We start from the raw sequence: 15,585 nt of genomic DNA, 5'->3' as shown, positions 1-15,585 counted from the left end.
GGTTGAAATGAAACCAGGCTGCGCCAGGATGTAAATCCTCTCCCTGTAAAAGATGTACAATGACACCGCCTTCCCCCCTGCTGCAATAAATCTCCAGGAAGAGGCAGCTACAGTAACAGACGCTAACCTCTTCATCACTGACAATGATGCATTTATGCACTACGATTAATCAAGAGGCTATCAGATGCACTGACAGTGGGGGGATGCGTGTTCTGGGGACTACTCAAAAGGCATAGTAAGTGTGCATGCTTGCTTGCTGAGTGAGAGCACGCAATAGTGTTTAATCACTAAACCCATCTGTATGCAGAGTTGTGCGAGCAGCATGGCATGAAAACATATTATACACTATAATGTGAACACTCTGGGTAGATGGGTTAAAATGATGCACCTCAATATAAAGATTAAATACATTTTGGTATAAAAATAAAGATATTTTCCCACCCTCCTTCACACTGCTCTGTTATTAAAAAGGGGAAGTTCATGCGCATTAGGAATAAAAATAGACCTCAGTGAAACTCACCTCCCCAGCTCGTCTCCAATTTCATAAAATTCCTCAACATTTTCCTGATTGAAAACAGTCATGTTGTCCAGGCACTTCCTCCCTTTCCCCCCGACTGCAGGCATGTCCTCCGAAACGCTCCTCACAGCGGCACCATCCCTACCAGCAGTCCCCGGGCTGGGCTGGGTTACAGCCAACAATCCTCCTCATGTTAGAGCTTCCAAACCAAGTGAAAAACAACAGGGATGGGGAAGGAAACAAAAAAAAAACCCATTAGACCTCGACTGTGAAACCGGACTGCAGTTGTTGGGCAAAGGTGGGTTCAGTCAACAAAAGGAAACTGACTGAGCGATGAACCTGCACACCTCCGGGGCGACGTCACGACTCCTGGAGCTGATCTTTCCTCTCAGTCCCGACTATCTCTTATCATTTTCCCGGGCGCCCGTTTGAATTATTGGTCTATAACAGCTGCCAGGAATAAAGATAATAGTAATATAGCCATACGTATGTCACCACCGGCGGGCTAGGAATGCAAATAACCCCGTATGAAAGCTTGGTGTAGCCATGGGAAACACGCTAGCCTACTCCTCCTCCTTTCAGACCAGTGAGAAAAATGACTGCTGAGTAGTCATATTGTTCGCCTATCTTCTTTAAATAACGACCTGAGGGGACCCGTGACAAGTGTTTAACCCAGTTTAACTCTGTACTAAAAAAGTCACATCCCAAAAAATCTGAATTAAAAGCCAAACCGTGAAGCTTTGCCTCAATTAAAACCACGTCTCGCCCCTTTTATATTCCCGTGCAGTATGAAATATTCAGAATCATGAAAATTAACGTTAACATTAACGTTAGCTTGTATGTTTCCCGAGCGTTACTGCCCCTTTCTTGGTCCGAAAACTGAGACAAATTGTTTGAGTACACTGCAAAGTATCTTACAGTTTGCCGGTGTGTGTTCCCGCTGCCAAATGTAGCCGAGATTTCATGCGTTTTGTGGGAGCCTGTGACCCCGGTTTGGCTCACGGAAGACAAAATGCTGGCTAGAACGGGAGAAATCAACGTTAACAATGTAAGGCAGTCTGGTCCTGGTGCTGCGTTCAACGTCTATGGGAAATTGTGCAAGACATGTTGGAGCGACTCGTGTTCGATAGAGGACACGGCTTGGACAGTTTGCGCAATACGGTACACTTAACAAAGCAAACGCCAGACAATTACAAATTGAACAAATCCAGTGAATTGCGGTGTCATGCCATATTAAATCGCAAAAAACGTTGTATTGTGTATTAGTCTAATTTTTCTTTTTAGCGAAACAGTCTTTTTCAGCGAGGAAGTTCTAATTACCGTCTTTTTGCGTGCCGTAAATGCAGCATCGTGTATCGCTCGCAGGAGGGCAGCAAAGCTTTCACTTTTATTGTAATCACAGTTAAGCAGATAACTTGTACTTGGCTTTTTGTCATTGAAATGTTAATTGTAATTCAGCTGTTTACTTTATTTTGGGAGGTATCATATCCACAGTATCTCTAGAGGTCTAAGGACAGAGTATGTTGTATGCTGCACAGATTGTAAAGCACCCTGAGGTAAATTGCGGTTTGTTATATTGGGCTGTATTGCCTAAATAAAACTGACTTGACTTGACAAAGCAAAACTGTCAAACTCCAAGAAGATTTCTTTACTTTTATAATGAATTAAAATGTTACAGCAATAATGTAGGACCAGAGCTGGACTCTTGGCAATGTAAGTTCATTATGTTGGCATGTTTTAATTGTTTTTCTTTTCACTGTTAAAGAATAGATCTTCATCTTTACTGTTGATATATGATATTGAATGCTTCTCTGTAATGCAATCATACTGAAGTAGCCATACAATATTCAGCCAGAAAATCAACTCATCATTAAATTATTGAAAGGAAAGGAATATTTAAAGGTAACATTAACTTTAACCTGTAACTTAACTTCAAGTTGTGAGTTTTCTGTTGCAACATCATGCTGATCAAGATCTTTAATATCCCCAATGATGGCATGTGTGTGTGAGAATAGATGAAATTATCCATCCATTTATCTATTGGGCCATTTGCTAAACCACTTATTACCTTGAAGGGATGCACAGGGATGGAGGCTATCCTGGCGTGCACTGGGGAAAATGCAGAATACACCCTGGGCAATTTACTGAGAAACAAACTTTACAAATTAGAGCAGGAGGCCCCTGCTGACCTTTCATTCTCAGAGACTCGTTATGACTTAGTATTTATTATATAGTCTATGGTTATTACACCATCTGCTGGTGACAAGCTGCACCCTTATTAAACAGCACATATCTGACAGCAGTCACACTGCTTTGCTGTTTGGACAAAGATTATGCTTCACAAAAAAACATAATTTTGTCTGAATATTACATACAGTATTTCATCTTCTGCCATTTTTTTGTACAAGAGAGATGTTACTTGCAAAATCCACGATTAAATCACTAAAGCCTTATTTTGTTTGTTTTTTTCCTTCTACTGACATGCAGTTGATTTTTATATGACTAATTTCTCTAACAAACTTTCACCTAATTATATTACTTAAGCATGATATTGCATTCCTCTTTTCAACTTCATTAAAGATGAACACATGGATGGATTATGAGAAAATGGGCCCCTGGGGACGGATACTTCAAAGAGTGAAGAAATATGCAGCCACCCAATCATTTTACGTCTTTTTTAGAAACATTTTGCAGGTTAACCACAACATTGAAGTGCTACTGTTGGTTGCAAACTGCACCTGGACTTTATCTCAGTTTATTTATGCTGGTCATGAAGAGAGATAATTCTTGTCCAAAGCTTCCTGCACCAGCAGGTCAACACTACAAGGTAACTCTCTAGAAAACACATTACATTTTCCAAAAGCAGAGCTTACAGTATTAAACATATTTTTATTGCTTTACTAAATTAAGTTTAACTAAGTATGCACTATAAAGTAAAACAAACAAAAATATGAAAAGAAAATACATTAAGATTTGGCGTAAGAAAACTTTTGTAATGTTGTAGGCCCTTTCATTAAACACATGCTCTGATTAGGAACAGATATCAGTCCAATGCCAAATAAAGCATTTTTGAAATATAAATATTCTACAGGACCTCCATAAATCACCAACATTGTTCATTGTCTCAGAGTGTCAGAACCATCGGAGGTTTGTCAGAATGAAATTAAGTCATGTTTTCTTGCTAATGGATTTGAAGAATACCATTACATTCAGCCGTAGACAATAACAGCTCCATGCAGATGCACAAATAATTAGAAAATTCTTAATGGAAAAAGGTACAACTGCACATGCTGATCTTTTTATTGCGGTATAAAATTATACAAAATGGTTATCAGTAAGAGCCACATCTTATCATCTTTGAGAAATATGTTACAGTTTCAGTCTTCAGGGCTAGGGATATAAAGTGTATATAAAGATATTGATAAAAGTTTAATTATGGCTACAATTCATTTTGGACAGTACCACCGAAATAGTGGGAAAATACATGTGTAAAATACACTAGTGGACTGTGTAGTGGCCACTCTTAATGAATTTATTCTGCATTAATACTGCAGACAAAGCTCTTTTGAAAACGATTCAAGGGCTCATTTCACCAAATTGGAGCTCATGAGCTCATTATGACACATTTCATTAATCAAAAGAAATGCCATACTCGTTAGTCCCACCGCACTAACATTCTTCAAAAATATACAACAAAACTCGATTTAGCGCTTGATTTACATTTGATTTTTACAAAAATGTAGCACATGTTTCTTCTGCATATTCAAACTCTTTACAGTAAATAATAACTGTGCTGTAAGTAGAGCAAAACCAGCTTCATCACACTGACCTCCAGGATCAGATTCTGTTTGATGAGCAACAATTTTACTTATTTTACTTAGTAAACTAAGACACATAAAACCTTAAAAAGATCTTTGGTTCAGCACCAGGTAATAGTTAGTACATTCAGTTCTGGGCAACAAGTGACTGAATCGCACTGTGGTAACAGATGTTCAGCTACAAACACTGCAGTTGCTTCAACAACATTATGACGTCAAGGCATCCATCAGCTGTCTTTATGGTTTGAATTGAAGCTGATGAGTTAATAAAACCAGCATATGAATGGATACCATGGGACATGGAAAACATATGGGCAACTATCAAACATTAAACAGTATTACTGTACAATTATGAAACCAATTCCATTTGGACTATTCTTTGAAACTTCACACACCAAATAATAAATTAAAGACTGATCTAATTTACTTACAGAAGCAGCTGTCCAGTTCTCATCCTCAGGTTGTACTAAACAACAGACATGACATTTCAAAAACCACCTGATTGTATAAAACAATATTTGTACTGGCTTAACTTTAAAACATAGCTAGTAAATTTTCCCGCAAGTTGATATTTTCAGTAAGCTGATAAAATGTTCGACGAGTAAGATGTTGGAAACAAGCCAGACAACAGTTAAGGTACACTGCCATTTATATTTGTTGATTATAAATAGTTCAAGTTGATTGTCAGACATAAAGTAGCGAGCGTTTTGCTAAGGCAAATATGACTTTGAAATAAGCATGATGTGATGCACTATCTGATAAACCGGTTTTAAAATGCAATCTGAATCATTATTAGCCCATGGGCATCATATAAGCAGTCTTTTAGGGCCTGTTAACACCTGGCTCTAAAATGCGTCCTGTAGGATCTTATCACTTGTGGTCGGCTCTGATTACAGGTGCGAACACACCAAAAACAGCACTGCAGACAATGAACTAGATATTCAAGGACATGTGGACACGTGAACCCAAATGTGTTCCTGAAAGGATTAAAGGGCCATCCAGTTAACTTTGTAGTGTGTGTACAGTATGATAAACCTCCCAAACACAGGTATATGTGGTCAATTGTCCTACAGCAAACAACTCATCTGTATTTAAGATTAGTTCCTACATATGCGCCGTAGTCCACTTCTCTTGCTGTTGGATGCAGAAAACATTTTTCCATTTTGTCAGTTTGCTAAAAGTCAGCAGACAAAATCAGTGGGGACTCAAAATCTGGCCTGTCACTCATAGAGCATTTAAGACACATTCAGGGTCACATAATGAACTACAGTCCCTCTAAACTGGATCTAGACATGATCTGGTGATCTACCACGTCCTTTACAGTAGGCTTTAATACGGCCTTAGACTCTCAGTTGCTATAACTGGAAAACAACTCAAAATGTAAACCCAAGACCTTAAAAGTGAGGCACATTTAATGCTACTATAAAGCTGCACTGTAGAAGATTTGGTAGCACTTGGTAGCAACAAGGCATCAACTGTTTATCAATTATAACTAATGACTTTATTTTTAGTTCATAAATAGACAGATTGGAAATGAGCCATTAGAAATGGCAATTTTTGGGTTGCCAGGTTGTGAAAAATCTCTTTGGCTGGTCTAAAGACTTACAAGTAAGGTTGACAGGATGAACCCCTCCTCCTGCACAAAGCATGCTGCTATAGACTCCCCAGCAACCCTGCACAGGATAAAACTTGCACCGTCTTTTCACTAGTGCTTTGATTTAACCACTTGCAGAGCATCCAGACCAAAAACCAATCATTAAGAACTTATTAGCTTTTAATGTACAAAAAATCTGGCCCAGCACCACTGTCTCTTATCAAATGTGACATGTTGTGGTCAAAAAAATACTTTCAAAATTATTAGTAGCAGTCCACTTAAGATAGATAATTGCACAGCCACATACTTTATGGATTCCTTTGGTGCAAGGATCCCCTTTATTAATTTCTTTCTATTCGGTGTATCTGTGAAAGAAATTACCTTCATGAGTCACTTCGTAGAAAGTTGTATACATTTTTAAAATGGAGCGTTCACAGCCTGGCAGTCCAAACACTGCTGTTCATAACAGGTTCTTTCTTATCTGTTAAGGAATAATATATTTTTTCCTAACCAATAATAAACTTACCCTTGAAGTATAAAGAATGTCTCATTGCACAGCTGTACTGATGATTGTAATTTAAATATCCCTGTGTTGTCCTCTTCTGCACAGCAGTGACCCTGGAACATTAAGTTGCAAGAGAATTCCTTCAGCACACAGTAAGAAATGAAACAAGACACACTTTGTGAAGAAAAATGTCAGGCAAAAGTTGGATGGGCCAACAATGCTGAAATATGTTTTCTTGCCGTATCAGTTTTCGACACATTTATGATCGTTCAAATGTTCAGTTATCTCCCACAGCCAAGTGACGCTACCAAAGTGCCGACTGCTTGTACAGCTTTCAAGATAGGAAAATAAAATACTTTAAAAAGACACTTTGCTGGTTACATCCTCTGTACAAAGCTCTGCTGTGCATCTGGACTATTGGGTTGAGAGAATCTGGGAAGTCTGTAAACATGATGACACTTTGTCTTTCTCTTGAAATGTTTTCCCTCTGGGTTAGTTCCTGTCTGAAAATGAATCATCCTCTTACTGTTTCTAGTGACCAAAAGATTTAATCTCTCATCTGTTGGCTGAGCATGAGGCATGTTTTACATGAACACTCATGATCAAAGGATAATGATCCATATACCCTTCAGAAGCGGCAGCACTAGTTCCTTTTGATAAACTAATGCAAAATAAAATGCTTGGAGCAAAAGTCATGTACTTCTCAAACATCGTCTTAGGTGACGGGCAGATGAGAGGTGAATCATGAAAAATCTTTGACATGAAGTTCTCTAGAAGTCCTGAGGAAGTTTTTCATGGTGAACAAATGGGAGTTTTCAACATCTCGGACTGCCAGAGGCAGACAGCTGTCCAGTTGGCATTATTCCTTCTCCCAGATCTTCTCCAAACACCCTCTTAAACTGAACCCACAGTCTTTCAGAAGACCGGATCTCTGATAGTCTTGTACATCTGTAGCGATGTCACCTCCACATCCGGGACCTTGGCATTCTGGGGTCGTCCTGTCGGGCTGTATCCAGCCGATCGTCCCATAGGACTGAAGCCCGTGGTGGTGCGACCCACGTGGGTGAACCCCGAAGGTCGTGACACAGCAGGGCGCCGCAGGAACCGGCCCGATGTCATCAGGTCCCCGTAGCCCTGCGCATGCGAGAAGGCGTAGCCTGAACGGCGGGAGCTGGTGCGGCGGATGCGGGTGCGTCGAGGCGGAGGGACAGGTGTTGCTTTGGCCTGTCTCACCTTGAACATCACCTGATAGTTTGGGCAGATAGTGACAAAGTCAAAATGTTGGACAGAGGAACACTTACCACTTACACTGCAGTCAAAGTTTTCTTGAAGTCAAACAAAAAACATGTAGGAGAAAATATTTTATCTCCTCAGAACCAGGGTTTGAACCCCTGTCTGGATGGATGATAATTCTCCAACATAGTGCAACATGAAATAACTGAATATTAATGGATTTTGTCATTTCTGTTGGTATTCTGTTTATTTCAATGGACATTGGAGATAATGATATCCTGACACACTGACAGGGGGTCGCGCCTCACAGTTTGCTGTAAACCACTTTGCCTTCAGATAATTTCTCGTACAATCTGAAAAGGGTGGCGTGAATTTAAAGAAGTTCATGTATATGAAATGCAGCTGTATCTTAGCAAATGTGTTAAGTGTAGAATAGTTCCATCTGTACCTTTTCATTGATGGTGGGGCAGAGCTGAAGCCACAGGAAGCGGTAGGTGACCACAGGAAGGACACACAGGATGGAGGTGAGGAGGATTGTTAGCCAAACATTCGGCTGGTTCAGAGAATTTCGGGCTGTTCCTGCACAAACACACACATACACAAGGTTTGTACTTGTATGTCTGTCATGATATACTATTGACTATTACTATTAAGAGGTAATATTATGCTAATTTTCAGGTTATTTAGGGGGTTGTACCAGAACAGGTTTACATGGTTTCATTTTCAAAAACACCATATTTTTGTCATACAGCACATTGCTGCAGCTCCTCTTTTACCCTGTGTGTGAAGGCTTCATTTTAACTATGGACATCTTGTCTCTAAATGATCTTTGTTGGGAGTTGCACATGCACAGTTCCTAGTTAAGGACAACTAGCCAATCAGAAGCAGAGAAGGGCGGGTCAGTGAGAAGCCAGCTTACTACCAGCTGCTACCAGCTTAGCAACATAGACTAGAGCAAGAGTTTCAGAGTGGTGAGTTATTCATCTGTAACAAATGTATCTTTCATCCATAAAGTTTTGACTGAGCTCTGTCTCTATATCACAGTACAACTTTATGTCCACTGACTGCCTGGAGGGTAGCTAGTGTTTGGAAGGGAGAGGAGAGGCAGCAGGCGGACATCTTGTCACTGTTTTTTTTTCCACCTGTGTTTTTGAGAGTGTGTCGGAGTAGCCGCTAGGTGAGCGTTATGACGCGCATTTCGCTGTGACGTCACAGGGATGAAAGGGAAAAAGCTGGACTACAAACGAGCTGCTTTCAGGCAGTTCAGAGCTGTGTTTTCTGTGGGAGATGGGAACTCCCTTTGGGGTGGACTTTGGGCTTTTTCACTTTGCAAACCTATTACATGCACAAAAAAAGTCTATAACTCAATAAAGGAGAGGGAACAGGCCAAAAAACATAATATGAACTCTTTAATGATTTATGGACAGTATTAACTATCTAACTTAACTGATCTACTATACTACTAATAATACTGTTGTTTCTAGAGGTCAGTAAATGCTGCTGAGTGAGTTTTTAAACTACCGGTATACTTAAAGTGAAATTAAATTTTGTGTCATTAAATACAAAAGTGAAGGAAATTCCAGAGTACTCATATCAGGTGGCTTATCTTTAAGACATTTACTTATTTTTAGAGAAGACATTTATGTACAAGATTACAAAAGGTTATGTTTAGGCAGAAACACATTTGAAATATTGAAATGTTTCTGATACAATTGCCATAACAACACCTAAATCTTGAGTTCAGTACCAAAAGGATACATTTTTTTATACCTGGCAGAGAGGTATATCGTGCTTTTCTAGAAGATCTTTTTTCAATTCAACAAAACAAACAAAAACTCTCAAACTCACCAGTGTTTAATTAAGTCTTGACAAAAAATTTAACAAAATTACTTTTTTCATTCAGGAAATATCTATTTAAAGAATACGTAAACAAGACTAAGAGTGTGACCAAGCGTCTGATACCAACTTTCAGTACCAGCAGAGTAAAGAGAAACAATTTTGTTGGCCCTGAAAATATGTTGAAGCTCAGTACTTGGCCCTTCACATGACCTTGGTGAGAAACTACAGGCGACAGTATATTCAAGGGGCAGGGAATGATCCTAGCCAGGTTTAATATTTGGTTTAGATGTAAACTAGATATTTTGACTGTGCAAACATACCCAACTCAATTTCGTATTTCTGTATTTGGCAGTATAATTTAACTCATTTGAATTATACTGCCAACTTTTCTCTGGCAGAGCCTTTTATACTAGAATGAACAAAGCTTTCTTTTGGATCTGACATGCATGTTAACACTTGTTGACTTGTTAACCACCAGAAATGTGGAAATGTACACAGAATTTGTTTAAAGTGAATTATAGCCACTGGCACAATGCAGCGTCCATTTGGTGAGTTTATAAGTTACTTATAAGTTAACTACTCACCTATGAAAGGGAAAGCTGACGGCAACATGAGAAACATGCCGTTACTGTACATGGTGAATGTGACAGCAAAGTACATGGCCAGACTGCCCAACACGAAGAAAGTGTTCACCGCCGTCCAGTAAGACATCTCCAACCCCAACTGTAGGCACAGAGAAAAAAAATATGTGTAATGCTTTTAATTTGCAAAAGACAAGATTATCCAGTAGGAAAGGTTCCTCTTACCTGGATGCTGACAGCAAACAGCAGACATGTCTGGGTGAGGAGGGCGAAGGACTGGTAGTCAGCAACGTCCTTCCCGTCGTCCCTCACGGTGTCATGCATGGCTGCATAGGGGATGAAGAAGAGCACCAAGGAGCTGTAGCAGCTGTGGAGGGCACACTTGAAGAAGGCCTTCTTGCTGAAGTACAGGTTGAGTTGACCAGGAACATAGAGCTGAGGATGCTGGAAACTCCAAACGTCATTCACATCCTGACCAGCAGGGAGAGACAAAGGCATGAAGTCTGTGTGTTTCTGTTTTCTGTTCTGTCAGCGAGAAGACTGAGCTCTGTTCTTTGTATAAAAGGTGATTATGTATAAGGCTCATTATCACGTCTGCCAGCTTGTTGTTCTATGGCACAACCCACATAAATACATAAATGCAATCAATTAGTCACCTGATCAAACAGACTCATTCCCAGTACAGGTAGTGCTGTGTACACCAGATTGTAGAGTGTTATGAACCATTCATCATACACCGTCTGAAAAGCAAAGTCAAAAGCAGAACATCAATAACTTCCACAACCTGAATTCTCAAAAATACAAGACAGTCAGATGATTTTCATTATTTTATGTTCAGTATTTCCTGAGACTTTATAGCAGTGCACAGTTGAGAAATATTCACCTATATATTATTAAAATCTTGATTTTTGTAATAAAAAGACTTTACAACTAAGACTATATTTCTAACACAAAACAATACACCTTTATTTGTTACTGTAACTGTTACTGTAACTGTTTTGTTCTATTTTTTCCCTACATATTACTCCCTTCAGTCTTTCCCAAACCATTCGTAGCCTGGTTCCAGACCTCTGACTAGGTCGGGTGTTCTGCTCAGTTTATCAGTGTTTCCCTGTTCAACCAAGCCAATCAGAGCTTTGTCAGTGGGATTAATAATAGCAACATAATCCTCATATGCCAGAGTAAAAAAAAAAAGCAAGAGAAGAATTTCTACAAAAATGGTGATGACAGCTCATTTGCATCTTTCTTTCCTCTAAACCTCAATCTACTATCACAGTCCTTGTTTCTTTCTCCTCCTCTCCATCCACCCTCCTCCCTCCATCTGACTTTGCTCTCACCTGTGCCGAGAACCCGCAGAAGAAGGCGTACCAGAAGTGGACAAAGGTGAAGGTGAAGTTCTTGTAAAAGAAGTAGCGCAGGAACTTGCACATGCGCAGGTAGGACCAGCGGCCGTGCACCAGTAGGAGGCGCTGCAGGAAGCGGAACTGGGCGAAGGAGTAGTCGCTGGACAGCACAGCCTGCATGCCCTCCTGACCTGAGATGCCCACGCCGATATGAGCCGCTGAGCAGAAGAGGAAAAGGTTGTTTGAATTTCTATTTATCATTTTATTTCTGGCAACACCAAATTATATCCTACAACTTCAAGCTTCATTAATATATTTCTGGCCACTAGGGGGCAGAGATAGACTAAAACAAGCTGAGAGACACTCACTATATCACTGGCTCTTTAAATTGTTACTGCTGACATGTTAGCAGCAGGCACAGAGAAATACTATAATTTACTGGGAGTCATGTTTCTTTCCACCTGACAGATGGAAGTACAATATTGACTATTCATTTAGCTCTTATTTTAGTCTCCACCAGCTCCTGAGAAGAATATCTGGCTGGATGCTCCACTATGTTCACCAGTTGTTGCTTTTTGGTCTGCAAACTAGTGCTGAGAAGTTAGTATACACTTAGTTGTAGGTAATTATGGCTTATTTTCATTCGATTAATCTGCAGATTATGTTCTTGATTAAATCAATACAATGGAAAATAATAAAAATGCCCATTACACACATTAGAATTTCCCAGAGCCCAAGGTCATGTCTTCATACTGCTTGCTTTGTAAAAAGAACTGTTTTATAAATTGTTTACAGTGATATAAAACAAAATCCTCACATTTGAGAGGCTAGAAAAACTATTTTACCACTTTTGTTAAAAATTTTTTTTATTAAAATAGAGTCAATGCATGGTCTGCTCTGTAATGTATAGTTGCTGCAGTATTTAGCAGCAGCAACCTTTTCAGGTAAAAATCATTTTTCTGTTATTTGTGACAAGCAATTTCTGTTTCGGTGTACTTTGTCTATCATGACCTCTCGTCTTCGTTTATTTCTAAATCCTCAGATGCAGATTTCCTACATGGGATGAAAAACATTGATCTTTAACGTGCCCTGCTTCATACCTTTGATCATGCTGACATCGTTGGCTCCATCTCCTATAGCCAGTGTGACTGCCTGCTTGTACTTCTTGACCAGCTCGACCACCTGAGCCTTCTGCAGAGGAGTGACTCTGCAACAGATCACTGCCTTACACATACACGCCGTCCTCAGAAACTCCAGCTCCATGCTGCGCTCGAGGGCGTACGCCTGAGGAGATGGAAAGTGGTGAAGTGCAGGAATTATATAACAGCTGAAAAACTTAAATGTAGTGTCACCAACTGCAGAGGTCGATATACAGTAAAATACCAATAGGAGGTCATAACGATTACAACAGCTTGGAAGCTGGCAGGTGGTCAGAGTTGGCAAAGATCAGATATGATTGTTAATAAAATAAAGCCTCTAATGATGCCTTTATATGGTTGATTTGATCAAGGTTGGGGTACTTTTGCACACTTTTGACTGATTAACAAATAATAAGGAAGAAAAGGCACAAAGGACAGTTATAGCATGCATCGTAACAGGGAAACTTCTTGTGACGTACCAGGCTGTGTCCGTTGATAACCAGGCCATACTCTCCATTGACCACCTCGTCCATGATCACTTTCACACCTTTACCCAGAGTCCTTTCTGGGTAAAGAAACACCGAATCCTCCATTGCATCTGGTTTCATGGAAGTCCGTGCATTTCTGCTCCACAAGAAATTAAAAATGTATGGATACCTGGAAACATTTAATAATCTGCTACTCAGTTACCCATGTTTGCTCTAAAATACTTTTTTGAAAACTTCATCTGACCTCAGTTCCTGTCTGACATCCTCCGGTGAGTTGCCCGAGATGACAAAGACCTCGTTCATCTCCTCACGCAGTAAGTTGCATGAGTACCCAATGTTTTCTGCAGTTTCTGCAACACAAATAATCAACATCAGTGCGTGGACAATAACCACACATATGAGGTGCAGAACATGAATAAAAGTCATCTACATATAACACACTGAAGTGCTATATTAACAATTCTGCATGATGTTGATGATGATGAACGGTACAATAAATTTGCAGGGATGTATAGAGCAACTACAACAGTGGAACTACAACTTGGGGTCTTGTAGACTGATTTTAAGGGTTTCTAAGGTATAATTTCAAGCTTACAGAATCTGAAAACAAATGTCTAATGTTGAAATGGATGCAGATTTTGAGGGGTACCAGTGTTTCTAATGACAATGAAGGACAGACATCTTCACTTGACATAAATCTAAAGTAATTACATAATTGGTGAATTGGACATCAAGTCAAATGTGTCGAGAAACATAAGGAAAAAAACTTTTTTGGTGCAGAGATACAAAAACAAAGGCAAATGGTAAATTTATTATACAAACTGTCCATAAAAATCCCTCCCAGTTGACTGATTGACAGTTTACTGATGTGTAGGTGTTCCTACACATTCAGGGATTATTACAAACATTTTGGGTTTGCTCACTTTCTGTTTTACCTCCAAATAAATTGGTTGACACAAAACAAGATGACGACAGGTTAAGAAAGTGAAACCTTCTCTTTGATTATTGATTGCTGTAGATAAAACTGAATTGTTGTGAATGACTAGACTTTCTGAGACTTGTTTCCATCTAAAGAATGATGAATGAATATGTTATCAATTAAATACATCATTATTTTTTAAATGATGCAAACATTTTAAGTAGTTAAAATATATAATTGAAGTGGGGGGTTGAAGTTATTCTAACTTTTTCCTACCCCCTTTGAACATGACTGTTATTTGGATCATCTGCTGATGATCTTTTTTGTTGATTGTTTGTTTTTATTTAGTTTTTGTTGTTATCTTTTAACATGTTCAATAAAGAGTCGAAAAAAAAAAGTACCTTGCTTGTCGCCGGTTAAAACCCAGATTTTGATGTCGGCTTTGGACAGCTGCTCAATAGTCTGAGGTACTCCGTCTTGTAACTTGTCTTCTATGGCTGTTGCTCCAAGCAGCTGGACAAACATATTCAGATACATAATCAACATACTGTGCATTTGACAAAAATACTGAAACGTGACAATTTGTTTTCCTACCAGCAGATCTTTCTCTATCTCCTCATACAGCTGGTCCAGTTTGTCCTCTCTCTCATCCAGCGCGGTGCTGGCCTCATGGTGGCGCTGGTTCCACTGGTTGAAATACTCCTCATCCAGATCCTTATAGGCCAGCGCCAGAGTCCGCAGGCCCTCCCCTGCAAACTCCTGCAGATCAAAATGCACATACTTATATGGATGAACACTGCACAAGTAGGTACACACATTTAAATACATGAAACACATCCTGCAAGACACTGACACACACACACACACACACACACACACATATACACATAAGCTGATGGTATTTGAAATTTGAAGATAAACTTAAGTTAAATTCATGTGCTCAGCTCTGTACATTTTGCAATCTGGGTAATAAAACACGAGAAGAAAAACTGACAATCAGGAGATAACCAGTTGTTTATGTTTTCTATGATATGAGCTGAACAAGAAAGAGAAAGAAAGGGAGTAGAGTGGAGAGGAAATAAATAGAGAAAGAAAGAGTGTAGGAGAGGCAGGGCATAACACAAACATGAAGGTACTAACAAGTCTTGCCTGTGTATCTAAAGCCTGATACAGTTTATTTCTCTGTACCATGGAGCTCCTTTGTTGTCCTGAACATATTAAAAACACATCAGTTGGCCACAGTATTGCACTGGGTCATTTTTATTCATTATGATGAACATGGGCATTGTTGTTTATCTTGAGTCATCTGCTACAATAAACACGTTAAATGTGTATGTGTGTCCGGAAACAGTCCCCAATGAAATGCACTATTCCTCCTGTTTGAGTAACGGCTGCTAAAAACTACAGTTCCCAGCCGTTTTAGGAAATTACTGAACCTTTAACCTGTAACCTGATTTTAAAGATTAAAGTCTTGAGTAGGAATCAAAGGGCTTGAGTCTGAGTGTTACAAACAGGGTACGGAAGTCAGAAAGTTCTGCGAGATGGACTAATGTAATCAATGTTGGTTTTGGTCTCTATGGGATTTGTTTTGAAAAGAATACTAGAATAG

At 39.4% G+C, this 15,585-nt stretch overlaps 2 protein-coding genes across 2 annotated transcripts in view; both read right to left on the bottom strand.

Moving 5' to 3' along the window:
* dapk1 (death-associated protein kinase 1) overlaps positions 1-1,578 on the bottom strand; it is a 98,631-nt gene extending 97,053 nt beyond the window's left edge. The window contains 2 exon segments of the mRNA XM_038702844.1: positions 521-716; positions 1,436-1,578. Of these exon segments, the coding sequence (XP_038558772.1) occupies positions 521-624 (104 nt within the window). The 5' untranslated portion in view covers positions 625-716; positions 1,436-1,578.
* A 2,201-nt stretch (positions 1,579-3,779) lies between these two features.
* The window catches only part of LOC119891776 (phospholipid-transporting ATPase ID-like), a 48,446-nt gene continuing 36,640 nt past the window's right edge, over positions 3,780-15,585 (bottom strand). Inside the window, 11 exon segments of the mRNA XM_038703633.1 lie at positions 3,780-7,679; positions 8,116-8,246; positions 10,091-10,229; positions 10,313-10,558; positions 10,744-10,827; positions 11,425-11,648; positions 12,531-12,714; positions 13,049-13,193; positions 13,302-13,407; positions 14,378-14,489; positions 14,571-14,735. Coding sequence (XP_038559561.1) covers positions 7,350-7,679; positions 8,116-8,246; positions 10,091-10,229; positions 10,313-10,558; positions 10,744-10,827; positions 11,425-11,648; positions 12,531-12,714; positions 13,049-13,193; positions 13,302-13,407; positions 14,378-14,489; positions 14,571-14,735 — 1,866 coding nt within the window. The 3' untranslated portion in view covers positions 3,780-7,349.

Source organism: Micropterus salmoides, unplaced genomic scaffold, assembly GCF_014851395.1.
Source record: "Micropterus salmoides isolate LMB-PRFRI ecotype aquatic unplaced genomic scaffold, ASM1485139v1 Ms_hic_scaffold_7, whole genome shotgun sequence".
Taxonomy (NCBI): Eukaryota; Metazoa; Chordata; class Actinopteri; order Centrarchiformes; family Centrarchidae; genus Micropterus; species Micropterus salmoides.
The sequence above is the reverse complement of the archived record's forward strand: the minus strand, read 5'-3'. Positions and strand labels throughout refer to the sequence as shown.